Source organism: Ranitomeya variabilis, chromosome 4, assembly GCF_051348905.1.
Source record: "Ranitomeya variabilis isolate aRanVar5 chromosome 4, aRanVar5.hap1, whole genome shotgun sequence".
Lineage (NCBI taxonomy): Eukaryota > Metazoa > Chordata > Amphibia > Anura > Dendrobatidae > Ranitomeya > Ranitomeya variabilis.
This window is the reverse complement of record NC_135235.1, coordinates 49,275,736-49,296,381: the sequence shown is the minus strand read 5'-3', so window position 1 is coordinate 49,296,381 and position 20,646 is coordinate 49,275,736. Positions and strand designations below refer to the sequence as shown.

Sequence of the window (20,646 nt, the reverse complement as noted above, 5' to 3'; positions counted from 1 at the left end):
ACTTCTACCCAAGTGCATGACCTTACATTTATCCCCATTAAAGCTCATTTGCCATTTATCAGCCCAAGCTTCTAGTTCTAGCTTCTAGTGGTACTTGATGTTCCTCTCTGTACTTCTATTCTTTCTTAAATTACTAACTGTTCTAACCCCACCCCCATGCCACCACCACCCCCAACTTCCTCATTTGTGCTGAGGTCTCTATCTGCCCTATCTTCCCCTCCTATAAATTCAATACCCTCCCCCCCAATCCCTAGTTTAAACACTCCTCCAACCTTCTAGCCATTTTCTCCCCCAGCACAGCTGCACCTTCCCCATTGAGGTGCAGCCCGTCCCTAGCGTAGAGCCTGTAGCCCACTGAGAAGTCGGCCCAGTTCTGCAGGAACCCAAACCCCTCCTTCCTACACCAATTCTTGAGCCACTTATTAACCTCCCTAATCTCCCGTTGCCTCTCTGGCGTGGCACGTGGTACAGGCAGTATTTCGGAAAATACCACGTTGGAGTTCCTTGCTTTCAGCTTGCAGCCTAATTCCCTGAAATCATCTTTAAGGACCTTCCACCTACCTCTAACTTTGTCATTTGTGCCAATGTGCACCATGACCGCTGGGTCCTCACCAGCCCCTCCCAGTAATCTGTCCACCCGATCAGCGATGTGTCGGACTCGAGCACCAGGTAGGCAGCACACCGTCCGACGATCCCTGTCTTTGTGACAGATTGCCCTATCTGTTCCCCTAATAATTGGAGGTATTTGCTAATATTATTATTATTATTATTATTAATTATTATTATTATTATTTATTTATTTATTATTAAATAATAATAATATTATTGTTATTACACCTAGTACATATTGGGATAGGATACAGGAGATGGGAATCCCCCTTTAAATAAAAATGGCAGCTCCAGACTGGCTTCTTTAAATTGCCATTGTATGTGTCCTTTTTTTATTTTTAGGTCGTTGCAGCACTTAGACCCTATTATTGTCGCATTAGAGCTTTTCACCAGGCAGATATGTCAGCAAGAAAAATTGATCCAGCACCGTAATTGCTGATTAAAAAAAAAAATAGTCGTCTTTATTAGGAAATTTCCTTAAAAACAGGCAGCATGAAAATGTACTTTTTACTCTGTCGCCTTATTGGGGGACACAGGACCATGGGTGTTATGCTGTTGTCCACTAGGAGGCGACACTATGCATAATCTGAAAAAGATTAACCGTGGCTCCTCCTCTGCAGTATACACCCCTGGATGGCGTCAGCCTTCTCCAGTTTTTGCTTAGTGTCGCATAGGAGTTACACCTAAAAAAATTTTTTTACTCCGTTTTTTTCCAACGGGATTACAGATGAAGAAAAGTGGGTCTCCTGTGAGACTCCCGGCATGGCTCCTTCCTCGGCCCCCTATTACGGGGTGCCCGGTTGAAGTAGAGATGGCTATTCCCCATGTCACTCCTTCCCCAGTCCCTCGGGTGCTGGTTCGAAGTCGAGACCCCCCTCCTTCCCCAATTCCTTTTGGTTTCTGAGTTGAGGTCGAGGCGAGGATAAAGCCCCCTGAAGGTGACAACAGCATCCTCCCTAATCCCCCTTTGGGGGCATTAGGTTGAGACGCCTCAGGTAGGGCCTGTACAGGCAGCACTCTGCAGCTCCCAGCAGCATGGGCCAGCACACTGCACACTGCGCCTGCATCCAGGGACCCCAGCCCAGCTGTGGGCTCCTGTCGGGGCCGGGGGGGAGTGCAGGCAGGCATGGCACAATAGAGACACAGGGCTCCCTGCACCCCTGTCTCTGCGGCAGCACCAGCTCTATAGTGCCTCAGGGGGACCCCTCACCAGGCCTCCCTTCCGCTTATAGCCCCACCGCTATCCTGCCTTTAAATCCGGGGGGGGGGGGGGTCTGGTTCAAATCTGACCCCCTCCCGGACTTTCGCGCCGGCATGGAGCCTTTCTGGGCATCAGGCATCTAATTTAGGCCGCGGCTTCGGCCTAGATGAAGCCGCCGCCTCCTCTCCTCTCCTCAAAACAGAGCGCGTTTTTTACACAGCTCTGCCGCCCTTTTTCAGCTCTTCTTCCTCTTCTCGGCGGCCATTTCTGCTGCAGGACAAGGATTAACCCTGCATCTCCCGGTCAGCAGGACTAGGCCAGCCAGTCTCCGGGGGGCACAGGACTGTGGATCTTCGGCGCTGGACGTAGGGGCAAACTGGTGGGGTAAGATCACAGCTGGGTTTTTTTACTCGGCTGTGAATCCATATTCCCTATAAGGCTCCCCTATAGGTTCCTCTGCATAGCCACCCCTATAGGTTCCTCTGCATAGCCACCCCTGTAGGGTCTCCTCTGCATAATCTGCATAGCCAGCCCTTCTGCACTCCGTGCACTATGCCGGGCTCAAGGTCCAAGAGAACCAAGCAGGACTGCTATTATGCATTCTGAACAGCCTTCAGGACCGCTCTCCCCAGTGGCGGCACATACCCGTACTGCCAGGACTGCATCCAGACTACTGTGTCAGAGCCCCAAGGAAGCCCCTGCCAATGCTTCAGTGTCTAATGCCACGCCGGAATGGGTCACTCAGATGTCGCAATCTATGACGCAGACTATAGATAACCTAACCTCCACATTGCTTCAGGCTCTGCAGGGTCATGCCTCTGCTATGACCATTACCCAGCAAAGGGAGAGCTTGACTCAGGAACAGGATGACCCTGGCACATCCACGTCTAGGGCAGGACGCAAGCGGACCCATAGGTCAAGTCCATAGTTCCAGGTCATCTAGACCGTCCCCTTCCAGGGGCAGACAATGCAGATCTCCGCAATCCCCGACCAGAGAAGGCCTCCGCCCCAGCTCACTCAGCAGGGGACGCCTCAGTGATACACAGAAGGCATCTGTGACTCTGACTCAGACAAGGAAACGGAGGGGTCCCTGATCCCAATTCCCCCTAGCAATACAGCGCTAATTGAGGACATAATCTCGTCCATCCATCGGGTGCTGGACATTTCTGATCCACCACCAGAGGCCCCAGAACACAAGATTTCCTTTGAAGGACCACTGAAGCCGCTTAAGGTTTTCTCTAACCACCCAAAGTTTAAGGCGATCCTTAAAAAGCAGCTCTCACAGCCTGAGAAATTTGCTAATCGCAAATATCTGGAGGCGAGGTACCCCTTCCCACAGAAGGACACCAAGGAATAGACAGATCCACCCGAAGTGGACCCCCCCCCCAGTCTCTAGGCTAGCAGCACAGACCCTCCTTTCACTGCCAGATAGCTCAACTCTCAGGGACGCAGCAGACCAGCAGGTAGAACGCATGGCTCATTCAATTTTCGAGGCTGCAGGGGCATCCCTGGTGTTGTGATCCTAATGGCAGAGGATCTCAGGGTCTTCAGCAAAGTCTGCAAACATAAAAACTAGCTCTTAGGGAGGTGGTAACTGAGCTGACCACATACCTGATCCTAGCCCACAAATAATAGCAGCCGGGGAATGTGCCTACGTTGGTTCTAGACGTCTCGCGCCAGCCGGAGATCTAACTAACCCTTTCAGAGAAAATACAGACCTCACTTGCCTCCAGAGAAAGATACCCCAAAGTAGATACAGGCCCCCAACAAATAATAACGGTGAGGTAAGAGGAAAGGACAAACGTAAGTATGAACTAGATTCAGCAAAGAGAGGCCCACTAAATAATAGCAGAAATATAGAAAGAGGACTTATGTGGTCAGCGAAAAACCCTACCAAAATATCCACGCTGAATATCCAAGAACCCCCGTACCGACTAACGGTATGGGGGGAGAATATCAGCACCCTAAGAGCTTCCAGCAAAATCAGGAATCACATTATGAACAAGCTGGACAAAAACAGAATAATACAAATAAACAAAAAAACAAGAAAGCAGGACTTAGCTTATGTTGCAAAAATCAGGACCAGTAGACAAGAGCAACCAGACAAGGACTGATTACATGGATGCCAGGCAATGGACTAAGACTCCAGGAAGTTTAAATAGAAACACCCAGAGTCTTAACAAACAGGTGACTACCAAGCTGAGGAAAGAGAATCCAAGAGCCATACCGCGAGTGACCACAAGAGGGAGCCCAAAAGTATAGTTCATAACAGTACCCCCCCTTTAAGGAGGGGTCACCGAACACTCACTACGACCACCAGGGCGATCAGGATGGGCAGCGTGAAAGGCACGAACCAAATCGGCCGCATGAACATCAGAAGCGACCACCCAGGAATTATCCTCCTGACCATAGCCCTTCCATTTGACCAGATACTGAAGCCTCCGTCTAGAGAGACGAGAATCTAAGATCTTCTCCACCACGTACTCCAACTCGCCCTCAACCAAGACCGGAGCAGGAGGGTCAACAGCAGGAACCACAGGCACAATGTATCGCCGCAATAAAGACCTATGGAACACATTGTGGATGGCAAACGACACAGGAAGATTCAAACGAAAAGACACCGGATTAAGGACCTCCAATATTCTATAAGGACCAATAAAGCGAGGCTTAAACTTAGGAGAGGAAACCTTCAGAGGGACATACCGAGAAGACAACCAAACCAAATCCCCAACACGAAGTCGGGGACCCACACCGCGGCGGCGGTTGGCAAAACGCTGAGCCTTCTCCTGTGACAACTTCAAGTTGTCCACCACATGATTCCAAGTCCGCTGCAACCTATCAACCACAGAATCCACCCCAGGACAGTCAGAAGGCTCAACATGACCCGAGGAGAAACGAGGATGAAAACCAGAGTTGCAGAAAAATGGCGAAACCAAAGTAGCGGAACTAGCCCGATTATTGAGGGCAAACTCAGCCAATGGCAAGAAGGTCACCCAATCATCCTGATCCGCAGAAACAAAACATCTCAAATAAGCCTCCAGCGTCTGATTAGTTCGCTCCGTTTGGCCATTAGTCTGAGGATGAAAGGCAGACGAGAACGACAGATCAATGCCCATCTTAGCACAAAAAGATCGCCAGAATCTGGACACAAACTGGGATCCTCTGTCAGACACGATATTCTCAGGAATGCCGTGCAAACGAACCACATTCTGAAAAAAACAAAGGAACCAGATCGGAAGAGGAAGGCAACTTAGGCAAGGGCACCAAATGGACCATCTTGGAAAAACGATCACACACCACCCAGATGACAGACATTCCCTGAGACACCGGAAGATCTGAAATGAAATCCATGGAAATGTGTGTCCAAGGCCTCTTCGGGACGGGCAAGGGCAAAAGCAACCCGCTGGCAAGAGAACAGCAAGGCTTAGCCCGAGCACAAGTCCCACAGGACTGCACAAAAGCACGCACATCCCGTGACAAGGAAGGCCACCAAAAGGACCTAGCCACCAAATCTCTGGTACCAAAAATCCCAGGATGCCCTGCCAACACTGAGGAATGAACCTCGGAAATAACTCTGCTGGTCCATTTATCAGGAACAAACAGTCTATCACATTGCATTAAATCAGGCGTCTGTTCAGACAACACCGCCAAAGGTTTAGCAGATTTGCGCTCCCGCAAACGCCGATCAATCTGAATGGCCAGCGTCATAGAATCATTCACACTTGTAGGAATGGGAAAGCCCACCATCACATTCTTAATGGTTTCAGAAAGGCCATTTCTGAAATTTGCGGCCAGAGCACACTCATTCCACTGAGTAAGCACGGACCATTTCCGAAATTTTTGGCAATACACTTCGGCTTCATCCTGGCCCTGAGAAATAACCAGCAAAGCCTTCTCTGCCTGAATTTCAAGATTGGGCTCCTCATAAAGCAATCCGAGCGCCAGAAAAAACGCATCAATATTCGCCAATGCCGGATCTCCTGGCGCCAATGAGAAAGCCCAATCCTGAGGGTCGCCCCGCAAGAAGGAGATAACAAATTTAACTTGCTGAGCTGAGTCTCCAGACGAACGAGGTCTCAAAGATAGAAACAATTTACAATTATTCCTAAAATTCCTAAATTTAAATCGATCTCCAGAGAACAGCTCAGGAATAGGAAGCTTAGGCTCTGACATAGGACTGCCAATAACAAAATCCTGAATGTCCTGCACACGAGCAGCAAGCTGGTCCACACTAGTAATCAGAGTTTGCACATTCATGTCTGCAGCAGAGTTTCAAGCCATTCAGAGGTAAAGGGGAAGGAAGAAAAAAAAAAAAAAACTCAGAACTTCTCTTTTCTTTTAATCCCACTTCTGCAATGCATTAACTATTCAGTGGCCTGGCATACTGTTGTGATCCTAATGGCAGAGGATCTCAGGGTCTTCAGCAAAGTCTGCAAACATAAAAACTAGCTCTTAGGGAGGTGGTAACTGAGCTGACCACATAGCTGATCCTAGCCCACAAATAATAGCAGCCGGGGAATGTGCCTACGTTGGTTCTAGACGTCTCGCGCCAGCCGGAGATCTAACTAACCCTTTCAGAGAAAATACAGACCTCACTTGCCTCCAGAGAAAGATACCCCAAAGTAGATACAGGCCCCCAACAAATAACGGTGAGGTAAGAGGAAAGGACAAACGTAAGTGTGAACTAGATTCAGCAAAGAGAGGCCCACTAAATAATAGCAGAAATATAGAAAGCGGACTTATGTGGTCAGCGAAAAACCCTACCAAAATATCCACGCTGAATATCCAAGAACCCCCGTACCGACTAACGGTATGGGGGGAGAATATCAGCCCCCTAAGAGCTTCCAGCAAAATCAGGAATCACATTATGAACAAGCTGGACAAAAACAGAATAATACAAATAAACAAAAAAACAAGAAAGCAGGACTTAGCTTATGTTGCAAAAATCAGGACCAGTAGACAAGAGCAACCAGACAAGGACTGATTACATGGATGCCAGGCAATGGACTAAGACTCCAGGAAGTTTAAATAGAAACACCCAGAGTCTTAACGAACAGGTGACTACCAAGCTGAGGAAAGAGAATCCAAGAGCCATACCGCGAGTGACCACAAGAGGGAGCCCAAAAGTATAGTTCATAACACCCTGGCTCCCGCGTTCGCTTCAGTTTGGGCTGCCAAGGCCATTCTGGCCTGGGCCAAGAATTAACAAGCTGGCCTCCAAGCATCCGCTCCTGAGCTGTGAGACCAAGCGGTTCAAATAGCAGTTGTAGCAGATTACATGCTTCATGCACCTCTGGATTCAGCAAGGGGTGTAGCGGGGATAGCATCAAACGCCATCACAATTCGGCGTATCCTCTGGCTGCGGGAATGGAAAGCGGACGCAGCCTCAAAGAAGTCCCTCACGCACCTCCCCTACCTCAGTGGGTGACTTTTCGGTGAACAGTTGGACACGATGATATCCAACGCCACTGGGGGTAAGAGTACCTCTCTTCCCCAACTGAAACCTAAACGCACTTACAAGAAGCGTAACCAAACTGTATTCCGATCCTTCGGAACTCCTCGGGCTGGTCCGTCTCGCGTCCAGCACAAAATTGTAACTGTTCCCCACGCAGGGACAACTCACGATCAACGCAAAGGTCCGACAAGACCTGGCAGTCAAAAGCAGGCCAGTCTAAGCCCAGAGGAGGAAAATCTCAGACTTTCTCCTCATCATGACTCACGGACTCCGGAAGACACAACACCCGTAGGCAGCCGACTTTTGCTCTTTCATCAAGTCTGGCTGCCTATTACAGAAGATAGGTGGGTCAGGGAACTAGTGTCTTCCGGATACAAGATAGAGTTCATTTCCAACCCGCCAGACCGATTCTCTCTCTCTCTGTACCCCCAAAACCACCAGCCAAGGCTCGTGCCTTCCACCAAGTGGTCTCCTCGCTTTTTCAAGCAGGAGTCATAGTACCGGTCCCCACTGCCGAGCGCTTCCGAGGGTTCTACTCCAATCTATTCGTAGTTCCCAAGAAAGGAGGCAGCGTACGGCCCATACTGGACCTAAAACAGCTCAACAAATATGTACGGGTCCGTCACTTCCGCATGGAGTCCCTTCGGTCCGTCATTGCGTCCATAGAGAAGGGAGAATATCTCGCCTCCATAGACATACAAGACGCATACCTGCATATATCTATTGCACCCGCCCATCAGAGATTTCTCAGGTTCGCAATCGACCAGGACCACTACCAGTTTGTGGCTCTCCCGTTCGGACTTGCCACGGCTCCCAGAGTGTTTACCAAAGTCATGGCAGCTACCATGGAGGTCCTGTACTCCAGACGCATAGTAGTCGTTCCATACCTGGACGATCTACTCATCAAGGCTCCCACCTTCAAGGACTGCGAGCTCAGCGTCTCAATCACAACCGACACTGAGTCGCATGGGCTGGTTAGTCAACCTACAAAAGTCATCACCAACCCCGAGTCAGTCTCTGACCTTCCTGGGAATGCTATTCAACACCTCCAGGGGTCTAGTGCTCCTTCCCAAAGACAAGGCACTGGCTCTCCACCTAGGAGTTTGCACCCTCCTCCGCAAACCCCCTCGATCTCTCGGTAGGATGGGGGCAGCAATAGAAGCGGTCCCATTTGCCCAGTTTCGTCTCAGGCCTCTCCAACTAGCCATTCTCAAGTCCTGGGACAGGAATCCCTTTTCTCTCGACAGGGAGTTACAGCTAACGTCGTCAACCAGGAGGTCCCTGCACTGGTAGCTCAAGCCAACCTCGATAGCAAAGGGGAAATCCTTTCTCACAGTTCAATGGAAGGTTCTGACCACCGATGCGAGCCTGATGGATTGGGGTGCAGTGCACCTACACCACAGGGCAAGTGGTCCCCAGTGGAAGCGACCATGCCCATCAACATCCTGGAAATTCGTGCCATCCTCCTGGCATTGAGGGCCTTCCATCACTTACTGCCAGCCTCTTGTATGGGAATACAGTCGGACAATGCCACGGCCGTGGCATATGTGAATCACCAAGGGGGGACCCGCAGTACCCAGGCGATGCGAGAAGTGTCACACATCCTCCACTGGGCGGAGGACACAGGGTTGGTTCTCTAGGCGGTCCACATTCCGGGTGTGGACAACTGGGAAGCAGGCTTCCTCAGCCGACAAGGAATAGACTCGGGAGAGTGGTCTCTCCATCCTGAAATTTTTCGCCAGATCTGCCATCGCTGGGGGACCCCGGATGTGGACCTAATGGCATCCCACTTCAATGCCAAGGTCTCCAACTTCATGGCCAGAACACACGATCCGCGGTCGCTCGGAGCAGACGCTCTGGTTCAGGACTGGTTCCAGCTTCTGTACATTTTTCCACCTCTCCCCTGATATCCAGAGAGATGAGGAAGATCAAGCAAGAGGGAGTTCCAACCATCCTAATCGCACCGGACTTGCCCAGACGTACGTGGTACGCCAACATCGTACAACTTACAGCAGACGCCCCCTGGCGCCTCCCCGACCGCCCGGATCTTCTATCACAAGGCCCGTTCTACCACCAGAACTCAGGGGCCCTCAATTTGATGGCGTGGCCCTTTAAACCTAGGTTCTAACCCAGGCAGGGCTCTCGCCGGACGTCATTAGGACCATGATCAGGGCACGGAAGCCAGCCTCTGCCAAGATCTATTACCGTACCTGGAAAGCTTTCTTTACCTGGTGCGAATCTCGTGGCCAGACCCCATTCCCTTAAGAGGGTTTCCTGATTGGTTCCCCCCTACAGACGACCTCAACCTGGTCCTGACAGCATTGCAGGAACCACCCTTCGAACCCCTTAAGGAGGTCCCGCTCCGCCTTCTATCCCAGAAGGTGATTTTCCTGGTGGCAATCACCTCGCTTCGCAGGGTGTCTGAACTGACAGCACTCTCCTGCAAATGGCCTTTTCTGGCTTTTCACCAGGACAAGGTAGTCCTCCGTACGATCCCATCCTTCCTTCCGAAGGTTGTGTCCAACTTCCACCTCAATGAGGAAATTTCTCTGCCTTCCCTTTGTCCGGTCCTGGTTCATAGAGTGGAGAAGGCTCTGCATACGCTTGACCTTGTCAGGGCATTGCGTATATATGTGTCTAGGACTGCATCCTTCCGGAAGTCTGATTCTCTTTTCCTTCCGGGAGGCGGCCGCAAGGGTCTGCCAGCTTCCAAAGCTACCCTTGCCAGGTGGATCAAAACCACAATACAAGAGGCCTACCGCCTTAAGAATTCTCCTCTTCCAGCCGGTATTATGGCACACTGTACATGGGCGGTAGGGGCCTCCTGGGCCATTCGACACCAGGCTTCGGCACAACAAGTGTGTAAGGCGGCCACTTAGACTAGCCTACACACGTTTACTAAACACTACAGAGTTCATACCCAGTCCTCAGTGGACGTGAGCCTGGGTAGACGGGTTCTGCAGGCGGCGATGCCCCAAGTTTAGGGGCCTGTCTGCACAATATTCGTCCATTTCTTGCCACCCAGGGACTGCTTTGGGACGTCCCATGGTCCTGTGTCCCCCAATGAGGCAACAGAGTAAAGGAGAATTTTGTGTACTCACCGTAAAATCTTTCTCTTAGCCTCTAATTGGGGGACACAGCTCCCACCCTGTTGCCCTTTCCGGGCCGTTGTTACTGTTGAGTTCTCATATGTTTTCTTGAGCTCGTACATAGTTGCCTTCTTATAGGCATGGTTATGTTATTCATGTTACGTTCCTCCTAATGCTTTTGCACAAAACTGGAGAAGGCTGACTCCATCCAGGGGTGTATACTGCAGAGGAGGAGCCACGGTTAATCTTTTTCAGATTATGCATAGTGTCGCCTCCTAGTGGACAGCAGCATAACACCCATGGTCCTGTGTCCCCCAATTAGAGGCTAAGTGAAAGAGATTTTACGGTGAGTACACAAAAATCTCCTTTTTTTTTTTTTTCTTTTCCAAATGCTCCGAAATGCGTTGATTAGCACAGATTGACTTCCAAAATGCATTGACTAGAAAGTGTATATCATACTGTGCGTTTTAATGGAGGCCATTGTTATGGTAATTTCCTAGTGAAGTAGAATTTTTATTTATTTTTTTTAAATCAACAATTCCGATACTGGGTCTATTTTTCCTGTTGACGATTTGCATGTGAACCCTGATCTGTGACACCAGGTGTAGGTGAGCTGTATCTGACCAATGGCTCTGAAATCTGCCATTGTACAGGGCGGATAGCTGGAACCATGCATACACTGTGTGCAGAATTATTAGGCAAGTTGTATGATACTTTTTATACATGTTGTCCTACTCCAAGCTGTTCAGGCTTGGGAGCCAACTACCAATTAAGTAAATCAGGTGATGTGCATCTCTGTAATGAGGAGGGGTGTTGTCTAATGACATCAAAACCCTATATAAGGTGTGCTTAATTATTAGGCAACTTCCTTTCCTTTGGCAAAATGGTTCAGAAGAGAGATTTGACGGGCTCTGAAAAGTCCAAAATTGTGAGATGTCTTAGGCTGGTTTCACACTTGCGTTTTGATCTGCAGCGTTTTTACCGAAAAAAACGCATGCGTTTTTTTTTCCCTATGTTTAACATTAAAAACGTTTAACGACGCATGCGTTTTTTTGCTGCATGCGTTCTTTTGCAGAAATGCAACATGTAGTAATTTTCAGAGGCGTTTTTTTGCCGCAAAAAAACGCATGCGTTCATTTGCGTTTGATTTGCTGCAAAAAATACATTGATGTCTATGGAAACGCATGCGTTTTTGCGTACATGCGTTTGCTTGCGTTTTAAACGCATGCGTTTTTATAGAAAAAAACAAGAATACACCCTGATAAGCCACCCCCCACCATCAGGGTGATAAAGGGATCCTAACCCTAACTCTAGGGATCCAAACCCTAACCTTAACCCTAACCCTACCCCTAACCCTAACAATATGACAGTGAATACTCTCCGTGTTTATATTTTTAGTACTCTATAGCAATACCGTATATCTTGGGGTGTCCACATTGAACAAAGCTTTTTATTAGAAGAATGTCCTGGTCTCCACCCTAAACCACCCTAAATCTACCCCGTGTGCGGGGTCTTCAGTTCGCCTAAGACTATTACCTTCAGCATCCTTTTGGATTCTTGTGGAGACCTGCTGCTACGGTTATGCCTGCTTGGGAGTTGTGACCTTGGTTCACAACTCCAATAGGTGAGCACATTCCCTGCAAAGGACTGTATGTGTTTTTTTTAAACAGTGTGACACACTGTCTTTTTTCTTTTTTCTGGTCTCCAGGTCAACATAATAGCGAATCCCTATGGATCCCTAGGGTTAGGGGTAGGGTTAGGGTTTGGATCCCTTTATCACCTTGATGGTGGGGGGTGGGTTATCAGTGACCTGGTGACCAGGACATTCTTCTAATAAAAAGCTACCCCCAACCCTAACCCTAGGGATCCTAACCCTATCCCTAACCCTAACCCTAGCTAATTCTATTAATAGTGGGTTTTCTAGTTGATTTTGATGATTGTCAGCTGTCACACACTTCTCAGCATGTGTTTCAAAACCGCAAACGCAGGAAAAAAACGCATGTAAATGCGTCAAAACGCCGCGTTTTTTTACTGCATGCAAAAACGCATGCGTCTAAAAAACGCAGCGTTTGCACGCGTTTACATGCGTTTTTTCACCACCTGCGTTTTTTTTTACAAACGCTGCAGATCAAAACGCAAGTGTGAAACCAGCCTTACAGAGTGATGCAGCAGTCTTGAAATTGCCAAACTTTTGAAGTGTGTTCACCGAACAATCAAGCGTTTCATTGCAAATAGCCAACAGGGTCGCAAGAAGCGTGTTGGGCAAAAAAGGCGCAAAATGACTGCCCATGAATTGAGGAAAATCAAGCGTGAAGCTGCCAAGATGCCATTTGCCACCAGTTTTGCCATATTTCAGAGATGCAACGTTACTGGAGTAACAAAAAGCACAAGGTGTGCAATACTCAGGGACATAGCCAAGGCGAGGAAGGCTGAAAAACGACCACCTTTGTGCAAGAAACATGAGATAAAACGTCAAGACTGGGCCAAGAAATATCTTAAGACTGACTTTTCAAAGGTTTTATGGACTGATGAAATGATAGTGACTCTTGATGGGCCAGATGGATGGGCCAGAGGCTGGATCAGTAAAGGGCAGAGAGCTCCACTCCGACTCAGATGCCAGCAAGGTGGAGGTGGGGTACTGGTATGGGCTCATATCATCAAAGATGAACTTGTGGGACCTTTTTCGGGTTGAGGATGGAGTGAAGCTGAACTCCCAGACCTACTGCCAGTTTCTGGAAGACAACTTCTTCAAGCAGTGGTACAGGAAGAAGTCGGTATCGTTCAAGAAAAACATGATTTTCATGCAGGACAATGCTCCATCACATGCCTCCAACTACTCCACAGCGTGGCTGCCAGTAAAGGTCTCAAAGAATAAAACATAATGACATGGCCCCCTTGTTCACCTGATCTGAACCCCATAGAGAAACTGTGGTCCCTCATAAAATGTGAGATCTACAGGGAGGGAAAACAGTCCACCTCTCGGAACAGTGTCTGGGAGGCTGTGGTGGCTGCTGCACGCAATGTTGGCCGTTAACAGATCAAGCAACTGACAGAATCTATGGATGGAAGGCTGCCGAGTGTCATCATAAAGAAAGGTGGCTATATTGGTCACTAATTTTGGGGGGATTTTGCATGTCAGAAATGTTTATTTCTAAATTCTGTGCAGTTATATTGGTTTACCTGGTGAAAATAAACAAGTGAGATGGGAATATATTTGGTTTTTATTAAGTTGCCTAATAATTCTGCACAGTAATAGTTACCTGCACTAACAGATATCCTCCTAAGATAGCCAACTCAAAAAAAAAACACTCCAACTTCCAAAAATATTAAGCTTTGATATTTGAGTCTTTTGGGTTGATTGAGAATATAGTTGTGGATCAATAATAGAAATAATCTAAAATACAACTTGCCTATTAATGCTGTGCACAGTGTATGTCGTCCATAGACTTCTATGGGAAAAAGCGTATAATGCGTGCCTGCCTGTAAGGCAGTCCCTTCATGTGTTGCGGCTGTCAAACAGCCACGAGACATAGAGCCACGGGGACTTGAACATATTTTTAGAGCACGCTGAAGACATGAGCTTATTACACGAGCATGCTCAGATAACACCTTATACAAGCACGGTCACTCATCACTAGGTTCCATCTAAGGAACATATCCATATGGACGTGTCTGGCATGCACACATTGTTTGCACTAAACGAAGCCTCCTAACATGGTGTGAATAGAGGCTAACACTTTATTGCGTACCTTTGATCCTCATGTACGAGGAATCATTTTGTATATTTCTTTTGTAGCTATAATATTAGTAAATGATGTACTGTGTTCTCCAGGTACAATATACGAGGGAACCTCCAACATCCAACTGAGCACAATTGCTAAGTTCATCGATCAGGAGTACTGAAGAGGAGCGTTCCAGCTTCATGTCCGTCCTCGGCTCATCACCTAAGAGGAGATACTGGGTTCTCGACCATGAATTTCCACTTTTGTATCAATGCAGAATCATCAAGTCAACCAATCCCCCTGATCACTGCCGCTACCTCAACCATGTATCCGTTAGTTCTGCTAGGTAGAGTTCATAGTAAATGCAATCAAGTTACTGGTGTGCATCTAGTGCAAGGATATCTGCATCTACTCCAAGTAAAGATCTGGTTCAAGTTGGAGGATTTTATTTTATTTTTTTCAAATGGAAAATATGAAGTCCCATAGTGGCTCAGTGGTTAAAAATGCTGGTTTGCAGCACTGGAGTCTTGGGTTCAAATCCCACCAAGGATAACATCTGCAAGGAGTTTGTACCCACCATGTTTGTGTGGCTTTCTTCCGGGTTCTCCGGTTTCCTCCCACGTTCCAAAGACATACTGATAGGGAATCTAGATTGTGAGCCCCAATGGAGGCAGTGCCGATAATGTCTGTAAAGCGCTGTGGAATTAATGACGCTATATAAGTGCGTAAAATAAAGTCCCCATTATGGCACATGGACATCCTAGTAGGGGGGATCCTCCGAATATGCCACCCCTTATCATCCAGAGCAGAGTAACAAGTCACAGCTTCCATTTACAAAACGATTGTCTTCATGAACCCTTGGATAAAGACACTAAACCTAAAGATGAAAAAAAAAAACTAAAATAAATTGTATCCGTTAGTCTTTGTGCATAGATTCTGTCAAGTCCGTTTAAATCCACAGATCAAGTCTAAATTTACGATTTTCTGGGGACAAAATGGGGTTTAGATTGCCCGATCTGCGCTGAAGGGTGGAGCAATTTAAGCCACTCTTGAAGAGACGGAACTGAACTGGAGGTTACTAGAGTTAATTTATTCTACTATCCCTTTAAACCAGATCAAATTACAATTTAATAGTGGTGGCTATAAAGTCTGTATCTGTAAATAAATGATTGTGTTGAATCTTATAAGTGTCTCATCAAGATTTATTTTGGTTATAGTCAAACCTGAAAAAAAATAATCTGACAAGTTGGGATTATCAAAAGGTCTTGAGACGCGGGTCTTGGTGATAACACAGCAGCACTTCTTACAGCTGGTAGCACCTTCTTGTAATTGACATTTTTGTCTGTTTTGTTCCATATAGAAAAGTTAAAATAAATTGTGTGTAGATTTTGAAAGTCCTTTCACATACGGGGAACCCGCACATTGTCCTGTTACATTTATTGGGCTGGAGAAGACGGGCATGCAACTAGTTGTGGCTTCATATATAGCCATCTACTTACAGTAGGATAAGCCATCAATATTAGATTATGGTGGTCGGAGTGTTTGCACGCTGACTATAGAGCTCCACAGCAACTTCACACAGCTGATCAGAGGGGGTGTCAGTAGTCGGACTTTCACTAATATAATATTGATGACTTGTTGTTAGGGTAAGACACCATTTTTTTTTTTAAAGGATAATTTCTTCCAATTCAAGTTTTATCTCTGTTCACATCACAGTAGAGCCCTACATTTGGCATATTTGCCAAAAAAGCTCTTGGCGTATATGTTAAATCTATACATAGACCTGTTTTCTCCTACGCCTCATTGGGGGACACAGGACCATGGGGTGTTATGCTGCTGCCACTAGGAGGACACTAAGTAAACAGAAAGATTAACTCCTCCTCTGCAGTATACACCCTTCACTGGCTACAATTTCAACCAGTTCTTGCTTAGTGTCTGTAGGAGGCACTTGGGTCTTTTTGAGACCCCAATTTTTTTGTTTTAATTTTTATTTTAATTTTTAATTTTATGTAAATTTTTATTTTTTATACAACGGAGTGAAGGGGGCGACGGATCCCTTTTATAGGGCCCGCTCTCCCCCGAACCAGCAACAGGCGAGCATGGCGAGTATACCTCCCCTTCCCTCTCCTGCGACGCTGGAGCACGCCAACTTTACTGGGGCGACAGTTCCCATCTTGGTCCCGATCTCCCTTCTCCCCTGCTGGACGGCGAGCACACAGAGCACGCTCTGATGTACCTCTCCGAGGGCCCCACGGACAAAGGCCCACACTATGGCGTTGCAAGGATTCCAGCGCCCTGCAAGATCTTCAGGTGTTACCTGAAGAGGACCTGAATGCAGCGGCGCAGATGTGGATGGAGCGCAGGTGACAGGGGGACCAGCTACCGGAGGGCACTGTAAGTACAATCCCTCCTGCCCCCCGACGCTAGGGAGGCGCCGGCGTTACCTGCGGGAGTCCCTGGGAAGACGCGCCGGCGGTCGGGGGCATGCGGTGTCAGTGACGCTCCTTGCGACCGCCACCGCTGCGTATCGCTGGGCAGGCCGGAAATTTAGCCCCCGGCTTTTCGGCTGGAGTAGGCCGCAGTGGGCAGTTACCTCCCACGGCCATAACCCCGCCCCCTATATCGGCGCTTCTCGTTTGGAGAGGCGCCCTGCAGTTCTCAGGGGCCATATTGCCTCCTCTCTGCAAGGTGGCCCACGCACCCACCAGCAGCCCAGGAACCACCACGGCTATTTCCTCCCTGGGGACACAGACACAGGATCGTGGGTAAGCTGCTTCAAGAAAGCTTAACCCTTCCCGGCGTATACTGCCCTGCTCTGTCTCTAAATAACACTATGTCTCAATCCAAGGAGACTAAAAAGGGTAACAACAAGAAGCACACAGTGTTTTTCACTGTATGTGCCACTTGAAATACGGCCCTGCCCCAAGCTTACAGCAGCCCGCTGTGTGCGGATTGTGTCCAGGCCTCTGTGCAGCCGCCTCTCGCCGCCGCTGATGCCGCAGCCGTCGACCCTGTAGAGCCTAGTCCCCCGGAGTGGGCAGCTTCTCTGTCACGATCTGTGGCTTCCCTAGTCAGGGCAATTGACTCCCTCCGGGGTCCCCCTCCAAGTCAGACCGCGGAGGATTCGGACGACGGTACGGATCCGTCCACAGCAGGGGGCGTACCCTGTCACTTTCTACCCGGGGTTCTAGAAAACGTGTTCACGTTTCATCCCCTGACCATAGGCCAGTGGGCCCTTCAGCGCCTCCAAGCTCTGCTTCCCAGTCCCCTTCTCCAAACCCAAACGACTCTGAATATGAGTCCGACAATTCCTACGTTCAGGACTCCTCCTCCCAAGAGTCTCTCGACTCTCTCATCGAAGCGGTCAACCAGACCCTGAAGGTGACTGAGGACTCCGCATCTGCGCCCAAACACGTGGTGTCGTTCAAAAAGACTAAACGCGTTCAAAAGGTTTTTGTCACTCACCCTGAGTTCAAGGAGATTGTACAAAAACATAGGGACCGTCCCGATAAACGCTTCATGGGACAAAAGCCCATCGAGGCCAAATATCCCTTTTCTCGGGAATTAATCAAGGACTGGCTGCAGTCCCCTCAGTGGACCCTGCTGTGTCACATCTCGCGTCCAAAACCATCCTGTCTCTTTCTGATTGTTCCTCCGTTAAGAACCCCTCTGACCGCCAGATTAACTATCTGGCTCGCTCCGTTTTCGAGGCCACAGGAGCCTCTCTCTTCCCAGCCTTCGCTGCCTCTTGGGTGGCTAAGGCTATGGTCTCTTGGGCCGAGACGCTTTCCACGACCATCCAAGTTAGTGACTTACCTCCAGAAGCCATCAACCTGGCTAACCAGATAGCCCAGGCCGGGGACTTCATAGTCAATGCCTCAATAGACGCAGCCAATTGCGCTGCACAGGCGGCCGCTAATGCAATTTCCATTAGGAGAGCCCTGTGGCTCAGGGATTGGCGAGCAGATTCGGCTTCCAAGCGTTCTTTGACAGCCCTGCCTTACCAGGCTGATCGGTTATTTGGAGAAAAATTAGACCAAATGATCTCGGATGCCACTGGAGGAAAAAGTAAATTTCTCCCCCAGCAAAAGCCTACCCAGCCCTCTCGGTACCAACAGCAACCTCCATTTCGGCCTTTTCGTCACAATACCAACTGGTCTTCTACATCCTCTGCCTCCGCATCAGGACGAGGTTCACGCGGTGGCCGAGGCGCCCAGGTCTCTTACAGACCTAACCGTAATTGGAAACCTAGACCGAGACCACCCGGGTCTAAGGGATCCACATCCCAATGACTCCTTGCAACATCCGGAGGGCACCAACAAAGTAGGAGGACGCCTGCTCTTGTTCCGTCAAGCCTGGCTCTCAGTCGTTTCCGACGAGTGGGTCAGGGAACTGGTGTCCTCCGGATACAAAATAGAATTTTCCTCTCCCCCCCCACGCGCTTCTTCCAGTCTTGCCCTCAAAAGTCAAAGACCACAGCGTTTCTCCAGGCAATACGGGCACTACAAAAGGACGGAGTCATCATTCCGGTTCCCCTAGAACAAAGATTCAAAGGTTTCTATTCGAATCTATTCGTGGTCCCAAAGAAGGACGGATCGCTACGTCCGATCCTAGACCTGAAACTGCTAAACAAATTTGTCAAAATCCGACACTTCAGAATGGAATCCCTCCGTTCTGTGGTCGTGTCCATGGAAAAAGGAGAATTCCTGGCATTTATAGACATCAAAGATGCCTACCTTCACATACCAATCTTCCCTCCGCATCAGCAGTTCCTCCGCTTCGCATTTCGCGGAGTACACTTCCAATTTGTGGCCTTGCCCTTCGGTCTCGCCACCGCTCCTAGAGTCTTCACGAAGGTCATGGCGGCTGCCATGGCCATTCTTCATTCCAGGGGAGTTGTGGTACTTCCGTACCTGGACGACCTACTAATAAAAGGTCCTTCTTACCCAGCCTGCGAGGAGTCCGTCGTTCTCACGGTGGATACTCTTTCTCGCCTGGGTTGGAAGATAAACTCCCAAAAATCCTCTCCAATTCCAGCCCAACGGATCTCCTTTCTTGGGATGACACTGGACACTTCTCGCGGTCTGGTCATCCTCCCTCAAGACAAGGCCTTGGCCTTGCAGCGGGGAGCTCAGGGTCTTTCCCGTCCAGTCTCCCATTCCATTCGATTCACCATGCGCATTCTCGGGCAGATGGTAGCTGCCATGGAAGCGGTTCCGTTCGCGCAATTTCATCTCCGTCCCCTACAGCATGCGCTACTGTCGGCGTGGGATGGCAATCCGTTCTCCCTCGATCGCCGATTCATCCTGTCCCCACGGGTCAGGAAGACCCTCAGGTGGTGGACGCTCAAGTCCTCCCTAACCCAGGGAAGGTCTTTTCTCCCAGTGCAGTGGCTGGTGGTGACCACCGATGCCAGCCTCATAGGCTAGGGGGCGGTTTTCAATCATCACACAGCTCAGGGGCGGTGGTCCACTCGAGAGTCTCGCCTTTCCATCAATTTCCTGGAGATCCGAGCTATCAGGCTAGCATTGTTCCAGTTTCACCACCTTCTGGCGGGTCACCCAGTCAGAATCCAGTCCGACAACGCCACGGCCGTGGCGTACATCAATCCTCAAGGGGGAACCCGCAGCAAGACGGCTATGCTCGAGGTGTCCCACATTCTTCGTTGGGCCGAGTCCAACCATTCGCCCATCTCGGTGATCCACATTCCAGGTGTGGAGAATTGGGCGGCGGACTTCCTCAGCCGCCAGGGTCTCTCTTCCGGCGAGTCGTCCCTTCACCCGGAGGTTTTCCTGCAGATTTGTCATCACTGGGGGACCCCGGATGTGGATCTCATGGCATCCAGGATGAACAACAAGGTTCCACATTTCTTTGCGCGGTCCCTCGACCCACGGGCCCTCGGAGTAAACGCCCTGGTCTTGCCTTGGCGCCAATTCCGCCTCCCTTACATTTTTTCCTCCTCTCCCCCTGCTGCCGAGGGTCATCAAGAAGATCAGGGCAGAGGGGTACCAGTGATCCTCGTCGCGCCGGATTGGCCGCGTCGGGCATGGTACGCGGAACTAGTTCAGCTGGTCGCCGACGCCCCCTGGCGTCTTCCAGATCGCGTGGATCTTCTCTCACAGGGCCCGATTTACCACCAGAACTCAGGGGCCCTGTCTTTGATGGCCTGGCCATTGAATCCTGGATTCTAGGCCAAGCGGGTTTCACCCCCAAGATGTCTTCCACCATGATCAGGGCTAGGAAACCTGTATCCATGCGCAGTTACCACCGTACCTGGCGAATTTTCTTCTCATAGTGCGACACACAGGGGCGATCTCCCCTGGTATTTTCTATCCCTGCCATATTGGATTTTCTCCAATCTGGCCTAGAGTCGGGACTTGCACTTAGCTCTCTAAAAGGGTCAGGTTTCGGCATTGTCAGTACTCTTCCAACGAAAAATTGCCAATAGATTGCTGGTCAAAATTTTTTTCAGGGAGTTTCCCGTGTGGCGCCTCCCTACAAAATGCCTTTAGATCCGTGGGATCTTAATTTGGTTCTCTGAGTTCTTCAAGAGACTCCCTTCGAACCGCT

The 20,646-nt window shown here is 49.3% G+C and overlaps 1 protein-coding gene across 2 annotated transcripts in view; it reads left to right on the top strand.

Annotated features, from left to right (window-relative positions):
- Nucleotides 1-15,263, top strand: part of ACADSB (acyl-CoA dehydrogenase short/branched chain) — a 37,177-nt gene extending 21,914 nt beyond the window's left edge. For both annotated transcript variants that reach the window (XR_013214464.1, XM_077258479.1), the window contains exon 11: nt 14,187-15,263. Coding sequence is in view for 1 of the 2 variants with exons in the window: in XM_077258479.1 (XP_077114594.1) it covers nt 14,187-14,257 (71 nt within the window). In the remaining variant the exon portion in view is untranslated. The remainder of the gene's footprint in view (nt 1-14,186) is intronic.
- Nucleotides 15,264-20,646: the final 5,383 nt, after the last annotated feature.